This window comes from Oncorhynchus mykiss, chromosome 25 (assembly GCF_013265735.2).
Source record: "Oncorhynchus mykiss isolate Arlee chromosome 25, USDA_OmykA_1.1, whole genome shotgun sequence".
In the NCBI taxonomy this organism is placed as follows: Eukaryota; Metazoa; Chordata; class Actinopteri; order Salmoniformes; family Salmonidae; genus Oncorhynchus; species Oncorhynchus mykiss.
In genome coordinates this window covers 23,109,436-23,130,994 of record NC_048589.1, presented here as the reverse complement: position 1 = coordinate 23,130,994, position 21,559 = coordinate 23,109,436, and the positions used below count along the sequence as shown (strand labels likewise).

General features: G+C 45.4%; 1 protein-coding gene across 4 annotated transcripts in view; it reads left to right on the top strand.

Annotated features, from left to right (window-relative positions):
• The window catches only part of LOC110505636 (protein jagged-2), a 31,782-nt gene that overhangs the window by 7,166 nt on the left and 3,057 nt on the right, over positions 1-21,559 (top strand). The window contains exons 3-23 of one of the 4 annotated variants that reach the window (XM_036962825.1): positions 2,666-2,726; positions 8,701-8,955; positions 9,094-9,154; positions 11,729-11,859; positions 12,242-12,361; positions 13,071-13,184; positions 13,276-13,389; positions 14,496-14,609; positions 15,028-15,074; positions 15,208-15,381; positions 15,496-15,646; positions 15,868-16,032; positions 16,205-16,318; positions 16,412-16,639; positions 16,794-16,910; positions 17,002-17,029; positions 17,740-17,825; positions 18,184-18,297; positions 18,457-18,572; positions 18,662-18,919; positions 19,075-19,206. In XM_036962825.1, coding sequence (XP_036818720.1) covers positions 2,666-2,726; positions 8,701-8,955; positions 9,094-9,154; positions 11,729-11,859; positions 12,242-12,361; positions 13,071-13,184; positions 13,276-13,389; positions 14,496-14,609; positions 15,028-15,074; positions 15,208-15,381; positions 15,496-15,646; positions 15,868-16,032; positions 16,205-16,318; positions 16,412-16,639; positions 16,794-16,910; positions 17,002-17,029; positions 17,740-17,825; positions 18,184-18,297; positions 18,457-18,572; positions 18,662-18,919; positions 19,075-19,206 — 2,700 coding nt within the window. The other 3 variants (XM_036962827.1, XM_036962828.1, XM_036962826.1) reach the window with 3 other exon arrangements.

Below are 21,559 nucleotides of genomic sequence, written 5' to 3'. Positions count from 1 at the left end.
GCTATGATCCCTTATTGATGTCATCTGTTAAATCGACTTCAATCAGTGTAGATGAATTGGAGGAGACCGGTTAAAGAATCATTTTTAAGCCTTGAGACAATTGAAACATGGATTATGTACATTCAGAAGGTGGATGGGCAAGACAAAATATTTAAGTGCCTTTGAACGGGGTATGGTAGTAGGTGCCAGGTGCACTGGTTTGAGTGTGTCAAGAACTGTAACACTGCTGGGTTTTTCACACTCAACAGTTTCCCGTGTGTATCAAGAATGCTCCACCAACCAAAGGACATCCAACCAACTTCACACAATTGTGGGAAGCATTGGAGTCAACATAGGCCAGCATCCCTGTGGAACGCTTTCGACACCTTGTAGTCCATGCCCCAACGAATTGAAGCTGTTCTGAGGGCAAAAGGGGGTGCAATTGAATATTAGGAAGGTGTTCCTAATATTTTGTACACTCTGTGTATATTAAACACAGGTAAATCACATTTTTGACTGCACTGGGCCTTTAAAAGATAATGCTGAGTTGAGTCATCTTGATTTTAATGTAGAAAACCCCTAGTTAAAGCAGTACTACTGTATCTGTAGTGGGTTGAGACACAGGCGATGGAAGGGGTACAGTAATTTATTCATTGAACAGGTGAAGACAGTGAGGAGTGGGCTCATTTTTCTACAGCTAATGAAAATGCATATCCCTCTGACTCATGTAAAATGGTCTGGAAGGTGTCAAGTGACGACTACTGTGACTGCTGCCCTGGCCTGGTCCATCAGGTTGTACTACAGTCAGACATGCACCCCACAACCACACACTTTGCACCAGCCTCTCCCAGCCTCCAGTCTCTCCTCAATGCAATGACACATACACACAGGAAGCCCACCAGTGAGTCAGAGCCCGGAGAGACTACTGGCTGATTGGAAGTCAGTCTTTGAGACATTTATGATTTAAGGAAGATTGAATAAGATATCACACTGTTATTATCACTCCATATCATAGATGACGCCTTGGGCTCCCCAGCCTCATAAATCATAGCCAGTCATATTTGACTGACAGGGCAGGAAGGAGAATGGGAAGCAGTAGTCTGATCACTCAAAGGCCAGTAGTAGTGGGGAGACACGGGAGGACAGCAGAGGGGCAGGGAGGCAGCCTCTCACTGTGCCATGCCCTCCACTGAGCTTTTCATGAAGAATGCTCATTGTGTGATGTAAAAATATGTATTGTAGATGTGATAAAAGTAGATGGAGTATTACATCACACACTGTGGTGATGAACTAGTTTATGTGACTCAGGTCTGGACCTTTGAGTTATCTGTGGCTGTGTAAAAGAGATGTCTGTGGTCAGATTGTCTCCTCCTCCTATCTGTCTCCTGGGGGACTGACTGAGGGCCCATTACTGGGACAGCTGATGATGCAATGGAAGGTTTACTTTTGGGGGAAGGTGAAGATAAAGCCAGCTGTATGTCCTTGGACCTTTAAAGAGTTAATTATTTGCATTCGGAAACGGCCAGAGTTAGTGGCATGTGTTTTCGGATCAATCTGGAGAGAGGCCATACTAGCTAGATTAATGCAGACTTCAGTTATATACAGGGTTTGTTTAAATAGAAGTGATAAAGGGGGACTGTGGTATAAGTCACTACTGGGGGACGGGAGATCAAAGAACGAGACTTCTCTGCCTTCCATATACTCAGCAGTTTAGCATTATTAGAAGTCATATTTGTGAAATATGCAGTTTCCTCCAACAGCTTTGAGCATCCAAGAATCTAAATGACAGAAATGTTTGGCTCCTTTTTCACCCCTTCTCTCTAATCTGACCAGTACTGTGTAATCTACCTCGCCGACCTTCTTTTGGTGGAATGGGCTGTACTGGCCACAATCACCTGACAGAAAGCCAGCTCCTTTCTGGCTTTGGTGTACTGGTACCCAAATAACTCCCCAGGAATTTCAGTTTCAGAAACCTGCTGCTGTTAGATTTTGAATTGTTTCAGTATGTGTGTGCCACTTCAGGGGAATGATATCACTGTACAGTAAGTACAGCAGCGAGACTTGAGCTAACAGCTTAATCACCTGTTTTGTATTAGAATGTGTTCAGTGCCGGTGGTTCAACTTCAATTTGTTATCCCTACAGTAGTAGTTGCACTTGTTAACTTCCCTCGGGCTTATATCCAGCTAATCAGTGACAGCAGTGTGGGAACCAAGAGCTATTTTCTCACCAGCAGCATCCACAAACGGTGTATCTGTGTGTGTGTGTGTGTGTGTGTGTGTGTGTGTGTGTGTGTCAGAGGAGGCTGGTGGGAAGAGCTATAGGAGGACAGGCTCATTGTAATAGCTGGAATGGAATAAATGGAATGGAGTCAAACCCGTTGTTTCTATGGGTTTGATAGTTTTGGTACTATTCCTCCTATAGCTCCTCCCACCAGACTTTTCTGGTGTGTGTGTGTGTTATCATCATGTATTCCTTGTGTAATGCATTCCACATTCTGTGTGTGTGTGTGTGTGTGTGTGTGTGTGTTTGTCAGTGTGTGTGTGTGTTTGTCAGTGTGTGTGTCTGTCAGTGTGTGTGTGTTTGTCAGTGTGTGTGTGTGTGTGTGTGTGTGTCTGTCAGTGTGTGGGACTGGGGAGTAAGAATTCTTACAACCCCCTAATGATCCCGTCTGTGTCTCTCTTCCAGCGGGCGTACACTCTGATTGTGGAAGCGTGGGACTGGGACAATGGTACACACAGCAGCAGTGGTATGTACAGTATACTTCACCTTTCCAGGTATTTACTACCACATGAAAGGAGAGTCAGCCAGGCCTCAGTGTCTCCCATCAAATAAGTCATTAGGTGAGGGGTGAAGGATGTGTGTAGTGTTTATTTTGAAGTGACAGGGGTATTTACTTTGACATAAAAAGACGGGGAGGTCCATGGCAGCATCTCAGAACCAAGGTTACAGGTGATGTCAAAAAGGAGATTTGCGTGATTTATGTGATTTATCTACTCTAATTTAGACCAAGGACCTTTCCTCTCTCATTAGTAGCTGTTGTTATTGAGGAAAAAAATCTATACAGTTACATATCGCAAAATAATTTTGGACAATATTATATCGATACTTTATCCGCAAGTATCGATTTGAACATTTTTTGAAAAATATATTTCAAAAAATTTGCTAGGTAGCGTCAGCAAGTCGGCTGTACCTGCGCCAAAACTCTGGGATTTTTCATCCAATAGCTTGGCCTCAATCTTCTTTTTAAATAGCGAACCAAAATGTTTTCAACACTTATTTCCATGACTGATTAAAACTAATTTTCTCATGCTTTTTCTAGTCTCTCTTTAGCAGACATACCGTATCGTGAGCATGTTTGGAACATCAAATCTCAATAAAATCGCAGTATTGAATAGCAATACAAAAATAATTGTGAGAATTGTGAGAATCTCAATACATATCGTATCAGCACCTATCGTGATAATATCCTGAGGTTCCCGGCAATTCTCAGCCCTAGTCACTGCAGGGATGGGGCAAGTGAAGATGTGTGTCTCTGTGAGAAGAGCTTCATTAAAGGTGACTAATTGTCTCAAGGGGGAACAGGGAGCTCCTTCCACGTCAGGCCCAGTTTGGACGCGGGATGCCTAGTCACTGCTATTTGGAACACAGCTGTATCCTGTTTTTACTTGCTTCTCTCATTTCAGTCCTGTTTGGCTTTGTTCTGGAAGCTCTGCTCAGAGGAAGAAAGGTTAATTGTGGAATGTGGAATGTAATCTATGTCACTCAAGTCAAGTGTGTTAGATTTAGGGCAACATTGAACCTCAGGCGAGATCAATGGCTGACCTAACCTGACAAGGTTGTTGTGTTTTTCTCTCCGGTGAACAGGCGATACACACCAATCCAAGCTTCTATAACAAGCTGTCCTGTTTTCACTGCTGCATAACTCTTAGAGAGTCAGCTCTATATATTCCCAGGAACAATGCAGCTTCACACAAAGCAGCTTCTTAGCAGCACAAGAGGAAGAAAAGTCCCCAATAGAAAAAGCCCAGACTCCAGATGATTGAAATGGACTGTCAAGTTGAGCTGCCATATACCAACCACAGCAAACAGATCCATACAACAACTACAGTGGCAAGAAAAAGTATGTGAACCCTTTGGAATTTCCTGGATTTCTGCATAAATTGGTCATAACATTTGTTCTGATTTTCATCTAAGTCCCAACAATAGACTTGCTTAAACTAATAACACACAACAATTAGACGTGTTCATGTATTTATTGAACACACTGTGTAAACATTCACAGTGCAGGGTGGATAAAGTATGTGAACCCTTGGATTTATAACTGGTTGACCCTCCTTTGGCAGCAATAACCTCAACCAAACGTTTTCTGTAGTTGTGGACCAGACCTGCACAACGGTCAGGAGGAATTTTAGACAATTCCTCTTTACAAAACTGTTTCAGTTCAGCAATATTCTTGGGATGTCTGGTGTGAACCGCTCTCAAGGTCATGCCACAGCTTCTCAAATCGGGTTTAGGTCAGGACTCTGACTGGGCCACTCAAGAAGGGGTATTTTCTTCTGTTGAAGTCATTCTTTTGTTGATTTACTTCTGTTTCCGTTCGTTGTCCTGTTGCATCACCCAATTTCTGTTGAGCTTCAATTGGCGGACAGAGAGCCTTACATTCTCCTGCAAAATGTCTTGATAAACTTGGAAATTCATTTTTCCGTCGATGATAGCAAGCTGTCCAGACCCTGAGGCAGCAAAGCAGCCCCAAACCATGATGCTTCCTCCACCATACTTTACAGCTGGGATGATGTTTTGATGTTGGTGTGCTGTGCCTTGTTTTCTCCACACATAGTGTTGTGTGTTCCTTCCAAACAACTCAACTGTAGTTTCATTTGTCCACAGAATATTTTGCCAGTAGCGCTGTGGAACATCCAGGTGCTCTTTTGCGAACTTCAGATGTGCAGCAATGGTTTTTTTGGACAGCAGTGGCTTCTTCCGTGCTGTCCTCCCATCCAATAAACCATTCTTGTCTATTGTTTTACATATCGTAGACTCGTCAACAGAGATGTTAGCATGTTCCAGAGATTTCTGTAAGTCTTTAGCTTACACTCAAAGATTCTTCTTAACCTCATTGAGGATTCTGCGCTGTGCTCTTGCAGTCATCTTTTGCAGGACGACCACTCCTAGGGAGAGTAGCAACAATGCTGAACTTTCTCCATTTATAGACATTTGGTCTTACCATGGACTGATGAACATCAAGGATTTTAGAGATACTTTTGTTACCCTTTCCAGCTTTAATCAAGTCAACAATTCTTAATCTTGGGTCTTCTGAGATCTCTTTTGTTCGAGGCATGGTTCACATCAGGCAATGCTTCTTGTGAATAGAAATCTCAAAAATGTTTTTTTATTGGGCAGGGCAGCTCTAACCAACATCTCAAATATCATCTCATTGATTGGACACCAGGTTAGGTAACTCCAGACTCCAATTATCTTTTGGAGAAGTCATTAGCCTAGGGGTTCCCATACTTTTTTCCAGCCTACACTGTGAATGTTTAAATGATGTATTCAATCTAGACAATAAAAATCCAATAATGTGTGTGTTATTAATTGAAACACACTGTGTTTGTCTATTGTTGTGACTTAGATGGATATCAAATCAAATTTGATTACCAATTTATGCAGATATCCAGGTAATTCCAAAGGGTTCACATACTTTTTTTTGCCACCGTATAGCTCACCTCTCTGTCTCAGTGTTTGACCCCATCTCAGGTCAGTATGTCAGCTGTAACCCCTCCACTTTTAACTTGGCTAACTTTTAGTGGTGGTAAGTGATAGTACCAAACCTCTGTCCCTCTAAAAGTCACAAGGATGTATAACACATGTTTAACCTGTTGATCTACACAGTCATTCTCTGGGATGCTGTACATTCCTATGCACCAAGCTGCCTGGCCGTTCATATTGCCAGTGTGATGGTTAGCATGGCGAGGTTAGTTCCCGCCTGGCTGGCCTGAGGGACTGACTCACTGGGAGACTGTTTGTGCTCCATGTCCATGTCTCTATATAAAGCCTGTGAGCACATCACCTAGTTAAGCCATTCATTATGGACCACAGCCCTTTTTCTTTCCACTGATGTCTTTCTGCTAATTACTGTCCCAGCAGTTGCTGTGCTACTGCATGTCACTTCAATATCCCAGCCTGGACACTCTGACTGGACAGCCTGAACTGCTGCTTCAGCCTGGTCTCATAGACTAGATGTAACATAGTGCATGTAAATCCGGGACAATCAAATTGTATGATATGTCACTTTTGCTATGGTTACATAAGACAAAGTTACTTAAGGCAAAAAACTAAAGTAGTGTGGTTGGTCGGGATGGATGGGTAGACGTATAACATGACCGAAGGTTGCGTGTTCGAATCTCCTCACGGACAACTTTAGCATTTAAGCTAATAAGCAACTTTGCAACTACTTACTACTTTTTAGCTCTTTTGCAACTACTTAGCATGTTAGCAAGCCCTTCTCCTAAGCGTAAAGTTAACAATTTTGTCTAACTCCTAACCCTAACCCCTAACCCTAACTCCTAGCCTGGCTAACGTTTGTGTTAGCTACCTGGCTAAAGTTAGCCAAACCAAATTGGAATTCGTAACATATCATACATTTTGCAATTCGTAACATATTGTAAGAATTGGATAGGGCAGGGGGGACATGAGGTTGGATAGGGCAGTGGGGGTTGGATAGTGCAGGGGGACATGGGGTTGGATAGGGCAGGGGGAATGGGGTTGGATAGGGCAGTGGGGGCAGGGGGGCATGGGGTTGTATAGGGCAGGAGGGCGTGGAGTTAGATAGGGCAAGGGGTGCAGTAGGTTGAATAGGGCAGTGGGGGCAGGGGGTTAGATAGGGCAGGGGGGCAAGGAGTTAGATAGGGCAGTGGAATGAATAGGGTAGTGGGGGCAGGGGGTCAGATAGGGCAGGGGGGCAAGGAGTTAGATAGGGCAGTGGAATGAATAGGGCAGTGGGGGCAGGGGGTTAGATAGAGCAGGGGGGCAAGGAGTTAGATAGAGCAGTGGAATGAATAGGGTAGTGGGGGCAGGGGGTCAGATAGGGCATGGGGGCAAGGAGTTAGATAGGGCAGTGGAATGAATAGGGCAGTAGGGGCAGGGGGTCAGATAGGGCAGGGGGGCAAGGAGTTAGATAGGGCAGTGGAATGCATAGGGTAGTGGGGGCAGGGGGTTGGATAGGGCTCAGAAAAATAGTCTCTGGTAGGGCTGTTTATCCTCCAGGATGCCCTAGCGACTGGTTCTGTGTTTAAACACTAAACAGACAGGCTGCACCATTGTTTCTCTCTTAGGTGGTAGCATGGATATTAGTGTTAGTGTTTCTTAACACACAGTTTAACATTATAATCAGAGAACAATAGAGGGGATGGAGAAATCAAATTAATATGAAGGGATTAGAGGAAATTGTGAGCTGCTATCAGGAGTACCGGTAAATTAAGTTTAGAAAAGGTTGTCTTGTGGAGTATTTTTTAAATCAGTCAATGAGTGATCTAATATTACTTGACTACTAATGTTGTGTCCATATCCAAGTTTAGCATGCTGAAAACAGCCTGACAACAGACATTGGCTTATGACAACAATGCCACTAGTCACGCGCTACTAAATGATGTGGCTGTTTGAAAGCACAGAAAATGATGTCGCTCTTGACTTAGTCAACTGCTCGGTGTTGAAGCCTCCTCATTGTTTGTGTAAGCCCGTGTCGTAGTCACCACACACACACCCCTCCGCCTGCTCTCCCTAGTAACAGCGGCCTCTCTCTGAGTGTCTCCTTCAGCACTGAGAGAGACAATGATTGGTCTGTATTTTTATATCTAATTGTTGGAAATGAGCAGAGTGAGTGCCTGAGTTTAAATTAACTCGCAGTTAAATTGAGAAAATCAGGACAGCAAGTAAAAACATTTTCTGTGTTTTTGAACTCCTTTATAATGGGTAACAGTTGGAAGTAAACTGGACTGTACAGTAAATAGGATAGACATTTTAAGAAATAATAAAATAGTAATACCTGGACAACTGAAGGTAGGTTATACAGAATCCTTCTCATGAAAAGGCCTAGATTTCCTCCTGGCTACCTGTCCAATAACAGGCCACCATCCAACTAGGGGAGAGGGCCTGTGGTTTGGCCCCTCCTCAGTGCTCAGTCCTGGGCTGTGTATGTGGCTGCAGCAGCCAAGCCAGTTGGGTCATGGTGTTTCTGTTCCTTGAGAAAAAGCTAAAGGCCCTTTCCTATGTCGCCCTTCCTCGTCTGTTCCCGTCTCTTATTATTTCCGTCCTGGCTCCGGAGGAGAGGGGAGAGAGGGAGGGAGTGCCACAAAAAGCATTTCACAAAGCAGGAAAACTGAAAAAGGATTTGGTTATCAAACTCCTGCAGCCCTGGCCCTACACCCTGGATTTGTGTTTGGTTTATTGTCCTTATTTTTTATTTCATGCTCTTGGAAACAGAGTGGTGTTTGACTTTGGGTTGCCCTCTCTGATCTCCAGCAGCAGATAAACACCAGTGTTCTCTCAGATGACTTTCTCCTGCTTCTCGACACTACTAGAACTTGTACTGAGGCATACTGGTTCTAACATTGAATAAGTGGCTAGTTAGCCTGAACTACCTCTTTGACTGTTTAGTTGTATGCATGTCAAGTGTCCATTATATAATGGTGAAGAAATGTCTTGGTTTTTGTTTGTTGATGCAGGTGAGGATCTGTTAATTGAACGGAGCGTCCGTAAAGGAATGATCAACCCTGGCGATGACAGGCAGACTATCCAACACAACGGTCCTACAGCCAACTTTGAGTATAACATCCGTGTGCGCTGTGACGAGAACTACTATGGCAACAAGTGCAACAAGCAGTGCCGGCCACGCAATGATGACTATGGCCACTACGTGTGTGACCAGTTTGGGAACAGAGGCTGTTTGGAGGGCTGGATGGGGCCTTACTGTACAGCTGGTGAGTAGGGGAGCAGGCTGACACAATCCATGTACAAGACACTTCAGAGTCAAAATACACACATTGAAACTAATGTTTAGATATCGCTCTGATGATACTAGAAATTAATGGGTGAATCCTTTTGTCTTTGTTTCACAGCTATCTGCAAGCAGGGCTGTAACCTGCTGCAAGGATTCTGCAATGCCCCAGGAGAATGCATGTGAGTCTGGGTTAACTTTCTTCTTTGTACCATCGTGTCTATGTTAATAAGATACTGAAATATTACTCCCTTTTCAATTGAAATCCCCTTTGACTGAGAATTGTGTCTGGTTGTATTGGCTGGTTAATGGGCAGTAGCTCTTTTTGTGTTCAATGAGGATGATAATGATGACATTGATGATCGCATACCAGAGCTCGACCCCCACATTCCCCCCTCCCTGTCCCCCCTCTCTATGGAACGTACAGTGTATTAGCCCCCCCCCCCCCAGTCTGATTCAGGAGCCATTGTTCTTTTTCCTGTCCCAGACCTGGCCTGTAGCTGTAGCCTGTTTTTCACACAGCGTTTCCTCCCCTCCTCCAGTGGTGTGTCAGGGCCCCTCTGCCCATTTCTACTCTGCAGCCCCATTCGCCTCTTCCTATCCTGGGCCTGTTTTGGCTGTCATACCCCTCATGGGAGTATGGAGCCCATCCAGCAGCCTTAGTCACGTACATGTTATTCTGCACGGCTGAACCAACCAAGTATTCCATGTCAAATCCTCTTGCAAGACCACCTTCTTGTGCAACTCTCTGAGGTGCATTCTGTAACACACCTATGGATCTGTTCAATAGGGATAGCCGTGAGTGAGACGGGATAGATTTAGTTCTCATCTCATAAAATAAAGACTTTTCATGGCTGGAAGACAAGAAAAGACTGGAATGTGCCTCGACATGTGATTTGAAGCTCAGGAGGAGGCTGTGTGTATCCCGACCGTGAACAAACAACACGCCTTCTCCTGGAGTAACATTCCATGCCTGGTGTCTGCGAAGGAAAACAAAAAATGTGTTGGTGGTACAGTATCTGGTTTCCTTACACACAGAGCATTCACAACCTACCCCCTTACAAAAAAAATGTAAACTAAAAATGGTTTTCGGACACATGTAACATTTCACATTTTAATGTCAACTAGGGCTGTCAAACAATTCAAATTCAAATTGTAATTGAGTGTATCAAAGGATTTGCTGTGATTAATCACAATTTAATTTATCCATGTCAAAATCCTCCAAATCCACAATTGCTCAAATTGACCTGTCATTTTAGATTTTTTTTTATACAATTACAAGAATATTGCCGTTTTGATATTGTGACCTCTAAATATTCACACTCTAAATAATATGGTTTCACAGCTCAACATGTGAAAACAGCTATTTCACATGTGAAAATGTGATTTCATGTGTTAAAATGCGATTTTCACATAGTTTTTAAAGTTTTTTTAAGGGACCTCAATCTGCATGCAATCTGCATGTTAATTTCCCAGAGTCTTTCTGTAAATAATTCTTAGAGGCAGAGAGCGCGAAAGAGAGCGAGATAGTAAGCTACTGCGGCTGCAGGTGATGTGCAGGCAGGTTGAGCCCCTGAGCCAGACCGTGATAGGGATCTGGAGCACAGGTTGGTGGCAACTTAATTGGGGAGGACGGTCTCGTGGTAATGGCTGCAGCGTTCCATTAGCTCCGACCCGGCCATTATTACGAGCCGTCCTCCCCTCATCAGCCTCCTGTGATCTGGATGGTGTGGCTTCAAAGGGCTATTTCCACAGTGTGGGTCTAACAGAGTTGGGCCTGTCTGTGCTGGGCTGGGCCGGGGATATTTACAGTGTTGCTGGCTGGGCTGAAAGAGTCCTCCATTGTGGGGCTGTGGTGAGGTGTTTGTTTGGTGATGGTAATGCCACCTTGGCCACCTTGGTCTCTCCCTGTTTCTACTGTGGACAGGGCCTCTCAATGCTGCTAATGCTGCTAATTAACCTTTAGACTTAACCTCAGCATGTTAACATACAGTTTGGTATACAGTAGCACACCACTGCACACTTCAGTACTTTTATACCTGTACATTAGTAGACTACAATACAAAGTTGTACTGCACTGTGTGTTGTGTTTGACTGCAGTGCTGCTTACTAGCGAAAATGTTAGCACACAGCAGTACACTCACTCACTCACTCCAGTACAGTATATCAACTAGTAGTGTAGGGTTTGGTTGGCATCTATTTACAGGAGAGTGGTCTTTAAATAACCCAGGGCGAGAAGTGACAGCACAGGTGGGGCAAGGTTACCGCTGGCCTTGGAATAACAGAGCGCAGCTATAAACCAACAGATTAGCTAACCGTTCGCCGGCTGCCTCCGCTCGCAAAGCTGCTTGCCTAGGGGCTTCAGGAGGCCCCCACTCCTAGACTTCCTCTATCCCCATCCCTATCCCACACGCCATGGGAACAGGCTTGACCCCATCACTGCCCTGGAATGTCCCTGGTGCTCTGTCTAAAGATTAGGAGCCCCAGAAGGGAAGGGATGTCACTGGTCACCTTGATGAAGACGTTGTGTCTGCCTGGCTCCTGATCGAGATCACCTTGACTTTTACATGGACACATAGGTCTGTCATGTGGTTGACGTATTGTAGAAGGCCTTGTCCTATTACATGAGTCCTGGCTTATTTATGAGCCATCTCTTCATGGGACTGATGTTTTTAAAGTATTTCACATACAGTATGACCACACAATGGGTCCATTCCCTATGTGTCTTTAATGGATGTCTCTGATATGACTTGCAGGTGTAAATACGGTTGGCAGGGTCCGTTCTGTGACGACTGCCTGCCCTACCCAGGCTGTGTCCATGGGACCTGCGTCAAGCCCTGGCTGTGCAGCTGTGAGAAGAACTGGGGAGGCCTGCTGTGTGACAAAGGTGAGACATTAGAGCAAACCAGACCAGACCTGGCCCACTGTACTATTAACACATCCTCTACAGTGACCTTTGACCTCCCTGTAGTGTCACACAACACAAGGTCACCTCTGAGTTCCCCTCAGCATCAGGTGGTCAACAGAGGTCACTGAAGAGTGACTGCTAGAAACAGGAGATCACTTCAGAGTAACAAGATGGAGAGGTGGATGGAGAGGCTACATTTAGCAATATGTAACAGTGTGCTTTCATGTCTGATCCTATGAAGTCATGTGATGACAATTGATTTAATCTGTAACATATCATTTACCATCCTAGTCCTTTAGATGTGTTCATATGAGACCATTAAAGTGTGTAAATGTAACCATTCCTGTATGATTCTCTCCAGATCTGAACTACTGTGGGACGAACAAGCCGTGTAAGAACGGAGGAACGTGTATGAACTCAGAGCCAGATGAATACAACTGTGCCTGTTCTGACAGCTACTCGGGCAAGAACTGTGAGATAGGTGAGTCAGTCAAGAAATTAAATTCTGTTTGTGCCAATGAGCACGGTTACATGCACACAATAATACGATTATTGTGGATAATCAGATTAATATAATAGTTAATTTAAAATGTTCACATGCTTTGCAAGTAGAACAATTTCCCTAATAATTATGTTTTTATGGACACATCTGAAATCAGGCTACTGATGGGACTTTAGATAAATTGCAGAAAATCGCCAATAAACATAAATATTCTACCACAGTGACCATGTTATTTTTGCGAAACCTTTTTGATTCTGAGTTCAGACCAATAAAGTTTGTATGTGAATACTTTTTCTAAGATGCATACTTTCAGTTTTTCCAAACTCACTTCACTTGTAATAAGAGGGAGGCTCGCTCAGATGGTGCTAGCACATGCGCAGATCAAACACACAGCTGGAACGCTGATTAAGGTTTTCTAATCATTTGAAACATTGCTCTGAAAACCAGGTGTTTTAATCGGTGAATGCTTACTTCGATTTTGACCTTACGCCGATCAAAATAAGCAGAGTGAGGTGTTTACATTACTATTTCCATACTCGGCCTACTGCCACAAGTGTTAATGTGCATGTAAACGTACCCAATGTTTAATAGTTTATCATTTGCTTGTGTATTTTGTTGTGCTATTTATGTAATCTGTCACTCTGACTCGTGGCACATTTGTCTCCCCATGTCACCCTGTTATCTTCAGTGGAACACTCATGTGTGTCCAACCCTTGTGCTAACGGGGGCACCTGCCATGAGATCCCGTCTGGGTTTGAGTGCCACTGTCCTGCAGGCTGGTCAGGGCCCACCTGCGCTAAAGGTGAGTGAGTCACGATCTCGCCCCTCCCAAGGTGTGTGTGTGCCCCCATGTTTTTCCAAAGTTGAACCCTTACATCGTGTGTGTGTTCCAGACATGGACGAGTGTGCGTCTAACCCCTGTGCTCAGGGTGGGACCTGCATCAACATGGAGAACGGATTTGAGTGCCTCTGCCCCCCACAGTGGGCTGGGAAGACCTGCCAGATAGGTAAGCCTGGGAAGGAGAGGTGGCGGCGGGTCTGTAGTTTATCATTCACACTAGAGAATTCTGAGGGCACAGTCTCTGCCTGGGAAACTGGAGCAAAGCATGTCCAAATGGCTAAAGATGAATATTATGTCCTGGGGAGCATAACTTGAGACTATTTGCATGCTAAATTAAATTGTGTTTGATTTGAATTGAATGTGATGTGATGTGACTTGAAGTGTTATTGAATCTCGCCTTGTTGGATCTTATGCCAGGAATCTCCGTGCTCGTCCAGTATCTGTTTTTTTGTGTCTCACCCTGTTGAGCCAGTCCTATTACTATGGTGTGGATACTAATTTAAAATGGATGCATGCATGTCCATGGAGAAAGCTGGATATTATGTGCAACCTGAGCTAGGTTTCTTGAGTAAAACTATAAATAACACTTAGCCTGGCAACTGCTAACCTTGGGGCCTGATGTAGCCTGACAGTGGGTTATCTTTGGCTATAGACTGGGATAAAAGGGGTATGTATACTAGTCTCCACCAAGAGTAGGGCCTCACCCCAAAACCACTATTTAGCTCCCTGGAGTAGCAAAGGAAAGGAAACACTTTATAACCTGTAAACATGCTCAGGGAGGAACCCAAGCTCCGGGTCTTGTGTTACGTGGTCCGCTATTCTCAGTGCGCAGGTGGTTCCCCTTTCAGTGAGCGGGCGGTACCTGAGAGAGGGGTGTCGGATGTCCGCAGCCCAACAGGTGCTCCTCACCTCTGGGGAAAAGCGGTTGTGTTCTGGTCTGTCTAGGGAGAGGGTGTTAGTGACCATTGCCTTGTGAACTGACCTCTGGGAAGCTCTGGATGTCAGAGAATAGATCAGTTCAGAAATAGGGTAGGCAACTGAAATAAATGTTTAGGGTAGGAGGCAGAGCCAGCTAAATAGATGGCAAAGATGGCAAAGACATTACATTTCATTTAATAGAGTTTAGAAAGTTTTCTAAAGACAGGTTTAAGGTTAGAATTCTTATCAGGGGCTTTAGTTTCTGTGTAGCCTTGCACTGTAGAGATTTGCTTGGTGGTGGGGCTTGGAGGCTGGTTCTTAGATCTCTCTCATCTCTCTGTTTTCACTCCGCAGACGCTAATGAGTGTATGGGGAACCCATGCCTCAATGCTTACTCTTGTAAAAACTTGATTGGTGGATATCACTGTGCCTGCTTTCGAGGATGGGCCGGCCAGAACTGTGACATCAGTCAGTATCCGTTAATCATTTGCCTCTGTCCCCTTTGCCTGCAGCTAGCTCTGACATTTACCTGGGCCACTGGCCTACTGTTCTGTTCCTATCTCAGGCTTTCTGCTTTATTATGGCCCAAATACTTATCGAGATCCATGGATAGTGTTTTTACATTACTATGAGAAGCACATCCTGTAGATATTGTTGACGGTTGTGTAGTTGACCTCACTGGCTTTCACGGCATGCACTAACCAACAGCCTCATGTCTTCCTGCACCTTGAGAAAAATCTTATTTTGAGTTTCTTTGAAGCATTAAGCATTAATCAAGTTGCACATTCTATGTTTTGTTTGTGTATCACATGCATGCAACACCTGCATGTTCCCCTGTCCTATCTGTAGACCTGTATTAGTAAGTTCTCTCTTTTACACTCTGCAGATGTCAACAGCTGCCATGGACTGTGTCAGAATGGAGCGACTTGCAAGGTAGGAAATTGTATTCAATAAGGCAATCTAGCCACCATGTTTGATGCCCTCCTTTCATATTACATCTATGGTTAGCATTATTCTGGGTACAGGAGCCTCTGAGTGACAACTTGTTCCCTTACGCTTTGTACAGGAGGGGCGTAGAGGCTACGTGTGTGCCTGCTCACCGGGGTTTGTGGGCCGGCACTGTGAGGTCCAGAGGAACAGCTGTGTCAGCGGCCCGTGTAGAAACGGGGGCAGGTGCCACACCCTGCTGGACGGCTTCATGTGTGAGTGCCCACATGGATACACTGGCACTACCTGTGAGGTGAGCTATGGTCCAGTCCAGACCTTTGACAAATCTGATCTTGTCTTTTATACATAACAATGATCTATTTATCCATCCATTCATCCACTCATCTTTCCATCTGTGCATTCGTAGGTGCAGAGTAACCCGTGCAGCCCTAACCCTTGCCAGAACAAGGCCCAGTGCCACAGTCTGATGGAAGACTTCTACTGTGCCTGTCCTGATGACTATGAGGGCAAAACCTGCTCTGAGCTCAAGGACCACTGCAAGACCAATCCCTGTGAAGGTACAAACCAATCTATAAACCTATTGATGTCATCTCAACTAAAATAATTCAAACCCCTGTAAAAGTACTAACCAGGCAGTAATCTTTCTAGCCTAAACTGAAACCTGATCTTAAGATGCTTATTCCTCAGGTCAACCTCAAGATCAACCCTCATTTCAACCCAATCCTCTCAGGTGTATCTCACTAACAGTCTCTTGTTGTTCCTTCTGTTTTGATCCCAGTGATTGACAGTTGTACTGTCGCTGTGGCCACCAACGACACACAGGAAGGGGTGAGGTACATCTCGTCCAATGTATGCGGCCCCCACGGACGCTGCATCAGCCAACCTGCTGGGAACTTCACCTGTTCCTGTGAACCGGGCTTCACTGGAACATACTGTCACGAGAGTGAGTAGACACACACACCATTATCATCACACATCATAATCATCACCATCATCATACCATGAGACTAAACATCCCATTCCTTACTGTAACACACCACTGATTTCATCAGTCTCATTATTGTCTTCCTCATCATTCCCATCCTCATTCATAGTCTCTCCCCTCTCCCTCCCAGATGTAAACGACTGTGTGTCGTCTCCCTGTAAGAACGGAGGAACTTGCATCGACGGGATCAGCTCTTTCCAGTGCTTTTGCCCTGACGGCTGGGAGGGCATGCTGTGTGTCATGGGTATGTGTGTGTGTGTGTGTCCCTGGGTGGTTTTACTCTATCTCTCCATGGTGTGTGTGTTTCTCTAACTGATCCGTGGTGGTGGTGTTCCAGATGTGAATGAGTGCAGTAGGAACCCCTGTAAGAACGGAGGTCGCTGTGTGGACCTGGTCAATGACTTCTACTGTCAATGCCAGGACAACTGGAAGGGCAAGACCTGCCACTCACGTGAGAGCCAGTGTGACTCCAGTACCTGTAGTAATGGGGGGACGTGCTTTGACCACGGGGACACCTTTCGCTGTACCTGTTTGTCAGGGTGGGGCGGCAGCACCTGCAACACGGGTAAGAATCTATTACTGCTTGGTTTTAGCTATGTCATTCAGGGGAAAGTCCAATAGATCTCTGGTCCATATACGCTCCATAGGAGTAATTTTGTTGTAGTTGCTGAAACATGAATATAGGTTCTAAACTCATCCTATTTGATTTCTCTTGTCAGGCAAGAACAGCACGTGTGACTCTAACCCATGTGAGAACAGAGGGACCTGTGTCGGAGGGGGTGATGCCTACACCTGCATCTGCAAGGATGGCTGGGAGGGGCCCACATGTGCTCAGAGTAAAGCACAATTTACTGAATTATTTTCAGGTTATAATCATAAACTAAAACATAGGTCTGATTTTTATTCTGTCATCCCCTCTCTTCACAGATACTAATGACTGCAACCCTACCCCCTGGTAAGTTGAACATATTGAATAAACCAAAATACTTTTAATATCTTTTAAGGCTATCCCATCTCTTCACAGACCCACATGCACTGATATCAGAGCATAATCTCTCAGCGTTCTGGTTTTAAAACAGGAACAAATGACTCCCACACACCGCTCATCTCGCAAATTTAATTTAACGCTTAGAGATTTCCTGTTAAAGTTTGTTCCGTGGAGGTGTATGTGTGAAAGGGGAAGTGTGTGTATCCCTGACACCTCTTCAGAACAGTGCAGGGCCTGACAGCTGGGTATTCCAGGATCCATTAGATCAGAGGGACTGAGTGGACAAAGGCTCCTGCCACCACAAAGACTGACAGGAGGATGAGCACAGTGGGTGGGGGGACGCCCCTCACCCCTCACCCAATTCTTCACTACTTACCCCTGAGCATGGGGTGGTGTAGGCAATGGGGGGGGGGGGGGGGGAGCAGCATATATGGCCAGCACAGTATGGGGTCATTTTGGGATTTGCATCTGAAGATGGACATTGATAAGGGATCAGCTTTAGTGACCACAGTCTCTGTCTCTAGTCTCCTACCTTGGGATTCTGCTGCTGGGATCGAGACCTGAGATTGTGAAGGCTTTCTTCTCTTTGTAGTCTGAGTCTTCAGCCTTTTGTATGCTGCTACACGCCAATGGTATGGGCTGATGTATTGATGTGTGGTTCTGTTTCCTTCCTCCAGCTATAACAGTGGTGTCTGTGTGGATGGTGTGAACTGGTTCCGCTGTGAGTGTGCCCCGGGATTCGCCGGACCAGACTGCCGGATCAGTGAGTCCCTGGGAACCAGAGGGGTGTGGTGGGGTCAGGTTGGAGGGTTCAGGGGTGAAAGGAGACGGTGGAATTTTGAGCTGATTGTTTGTGAGGGACAGATTAGGAAGCCTATCTTAACCTCCAACCTCTCTTGTGAGGACAGGTCAGCTGTATTCTGCAAACAGGTCAGTTCAGTCTGACATTCTCAGACACAATCCTCTATCCTTTTCCCCTTTTCAGAGAGGGTCTATTTTTCACGTGGGGATGCCAGATATGAGAACCAACCAGCCCCTACCCTGTTGTGATGATATTATAGCTAGGTGCCTTGCAGTAGACTAGAGATATGTGTGTAGTAATGTTCTCGTTTCCCCATCAGACATAGATGAGTGCCAGACGTCTCCCTGTGCCTATGGTTCTACCTGTGTGGATGAGATCAACAGCTTCCGCTGTGTGTGTCCCCTGGGCTGGGCTGGGCCTCGCTGCCAAGAGTGTGAGTACACTGCAGCAATAGAGAAAATGCCTTAATTACTGTATCCATGGAGTAGGGGAACTTTCTTCCATTGAACCCATGTGTGGTAGGAAGAGTTTCTAAGGATTGAGCCTGATATTGCCTTAGTCCTAAACCTGCTCCTCTCTCGCCCCTCTGCAGTCATAGGGATCGGGAAGGCCTGTCGTTACTCCGGCCTGCAGTTCCCTCATGGCAGTCAATGGGAGGAGGAGTGTAATACCTGCCAGTGTGTCAACGGCAGTGTGCGCTGTTCTAAGGTGAGACTTGCATGGTTTTGTTACACACAGTGAAGGTGTGTGTGTGAGCTGCCTTTCTGACCTCTGTTTGTGTATGTGTGTGTGTATAGGTGCAGTGTGGCCGACGGCCCTGTCTGCTCCATAGAGTTGCTTCCGGTCCAGACAGCATTGCCCCCTGTCCTAGAAGACAGGAGTGTGTAGAGCACAAATTCCTCACCTGCTTCACCCCGCCATGCCACCAGTGGGGCGTGTGTTCTACCCCTGACCCTCCACCGGCCCTCCACACTCAGTGTGAACCCAACTGTGGTTATTTGGACAACAGCTGTGCCCGCATCACACTCATCTTCAATAGAGACAAAGTTCCACAGGTGAGTGCACGACATCATTACCTGACTAACATTAAATAAGATATACGATTATTGACTTAGTTTTACTAGACCTGAATCTCCGACCACATCCTCTGCCAGAGAATTAAAGTGTGTGTGTGTGTGTGTGTGTGTGTGTGTGTGTGCGCTGATCAAAGGGTACCATTGTGGAGAACATCTGTTTGGAGCTGAGGTACCTTCCCATCACCCAGACCCTGGCTAAGGAACGTACGCTCCTCATTCTCTGTGACCTGTCCTACTCCAACAGTGATGCCGTGGAGGTTGCCATGGTGAGTGCCTCACCTCAGCCCCCCACCTCAAGACTATGAACTGTTGCCATCTGCCAATGATCCCCTCTTACCTCCTCCTCACCTCTGTCACCCGCCAGAACAGGCACTCTCTCCTCTTTTTCAGTTAGCCACGAGGGCCTTGACCCATTTTGTTCTCTCTTTCACTTTATTAAATCACATACTTAATTTGTCATTATAAATGGGTTCCAGAGTACACTTGTAAAATTGGAAGCTTTTCTTTTCCTCTTTGTAAGTGTGGAGAGCATTTTGAAGCACGACGCCCTTCGCCTGAACATCTGGATGACATTTAGCTTTACTTTGGAACACCTTACTGTTTCTCTCTCTCTCGGACTGGTGTGGCCACCCAGGCTCTCCTTTCCAGTAAGACACGTGAAATCAGACTCTACACGGCACTAAGCCCTTAATGGAGGGTGTTGTGTCTGATGTCCTCATAGCTTAGTACTGGTATTAATAATAGACCCTCTAAAGGCTTACAGTGATGTTAGTTGTGCTTTGTTAGACCATTATGGAAAAGTCTAAACTCAACATGATCGTGATGTCGTTTTATTTCAGCCTAATTTGAGTCTTGTGTTCTGGATCTGAGTTTGGCAGAGTAGTCCCATCCAGCTGACTCTATGTATCTGTATCAGTACAGAGGTTTTATGGAGACCCAGAAACGGTGTGTTCTCAGTAAGAGCCCACAAATCAAATCAAAGTGTATTTGTCACGTGCGCCGAATACAACAGGTGTAGTAGACCTTACAGTGAAATGCTTACTTACAGGCTCTAACCAATAGTGCAAAAAAGGTATTCAAATAAAATGTTATTTGTCACATACACACTGTTAGCAGATGTTAATGCGAGTGTAGCGAAATGCTTATGCTTCTAGTTCCAACAATGCAGTAATAACCAACGAGTAATCTAACCTAACAATTCCACAACTACTACCTTATACACACAAGTGTAAAGGGATAAAGAAGATGTACATTAAGAGAATATGCACATTAAGAGTGATGATACAGAAAGGCAAGATGCAGTAGATGGTGTACAGTATATACATATGAGATGAGTAATGTAGGGTATGTAAACAAAGTGGCATAGTTTAAAGTGGCTAGTGATACATGTATTACATAAAGATGCAGTAGATGATATAGAGTACAGTATATACACATACAGTGGGGCAAAAAAGTAAAATCCAGAAAATCACATTGTAGGATTTTTAATTAATTAATTTGCAAATTATGGTGGAAAATAAGGTTGTTGTTGATATGGACACCAAGGAACTTGAAGCTCTCATCCTGCTCCACTACAGTCCCGTCGATGAGAATGGGGGCGTGCTCTGTCCTCTTGGTTACATTGAGGGACAGGCTGTTATTCTGGCCAGGTCTCTGACCTCCTCCCTATAGGCTGTCTCGTCGTTGTCGGTGATTAGGCCTACCACTGTTGTGTCGTCTGCGAACTTAATGATGGTGTTGGAGTCGTGCCTGGCCATGCAGTCGTGGGTGAACAGGGAGTACAGAAAGGGACTGAGCATGCACCCGTGGGGAGCTCCAGTGTTGAGGATCAGCATGGCAGATGTGTTGCTACCTACCCTCACCACCTGGGAGCAGCCCGTCAGGAAGTCCAGGATCCAGTTGCAGAGGGAGGTATTTACTCCCAGGATCCTTAGCTTAGTAATGAGCTTTGAGGTTACTATGGCGTTGAACGCTGAGCTGCAGTCAATGAATAGCGTTCTCACGTAAGTGTTCCTTTTGTCCAGTTGGGAAAGGTCTGTGTAGAGTGCAATAGAGATTGAATCATCTTTGGATCTGTTTGGGCGGTATGCAAATTGGAGTGGGTCTAGGGTTTCTGGGATAATGGTGTTGTGAGCCATGACCAACCTTTCAAAGCACTTCATAGCTATGGACGTGAGTGCTACGGGTCTGTAGTCATTTAGGCAGGTTGCCTTTGTGTTCTTGGGCACGGGGACTATGGTGGTCTGCTTGAAACATGTTGGTTTTACAGACTCATCAGGGACATGTTGAAAATGTCAGTGAAGACACCTGCCAGTTGGTGAGCACATGCCCGGAGCACAGGTCCTGGTAATCCATCTGGCCCCGCAGCCTTGTGTATGTTGACCTGTTTAAAGGTCTTACTCATGTCGGCTACGGAGAGCGTGATCACACAGTCACCCGGAAAAGCTGATGCTCTCATGCATGCCTCAGTGTTGCTTGCCTTGAAGCGAGCATAGAAGTGATTTAGCTCGTCTGGTAGGCTCGTGTCACTGGGCAGCTCGCGGCTGTGCTTCCCTTTGTAGTCTGTAATAGTTTGCAAACCCTGCCACATAGACGAGCGTCGGAGCCGGTGTAGTATGA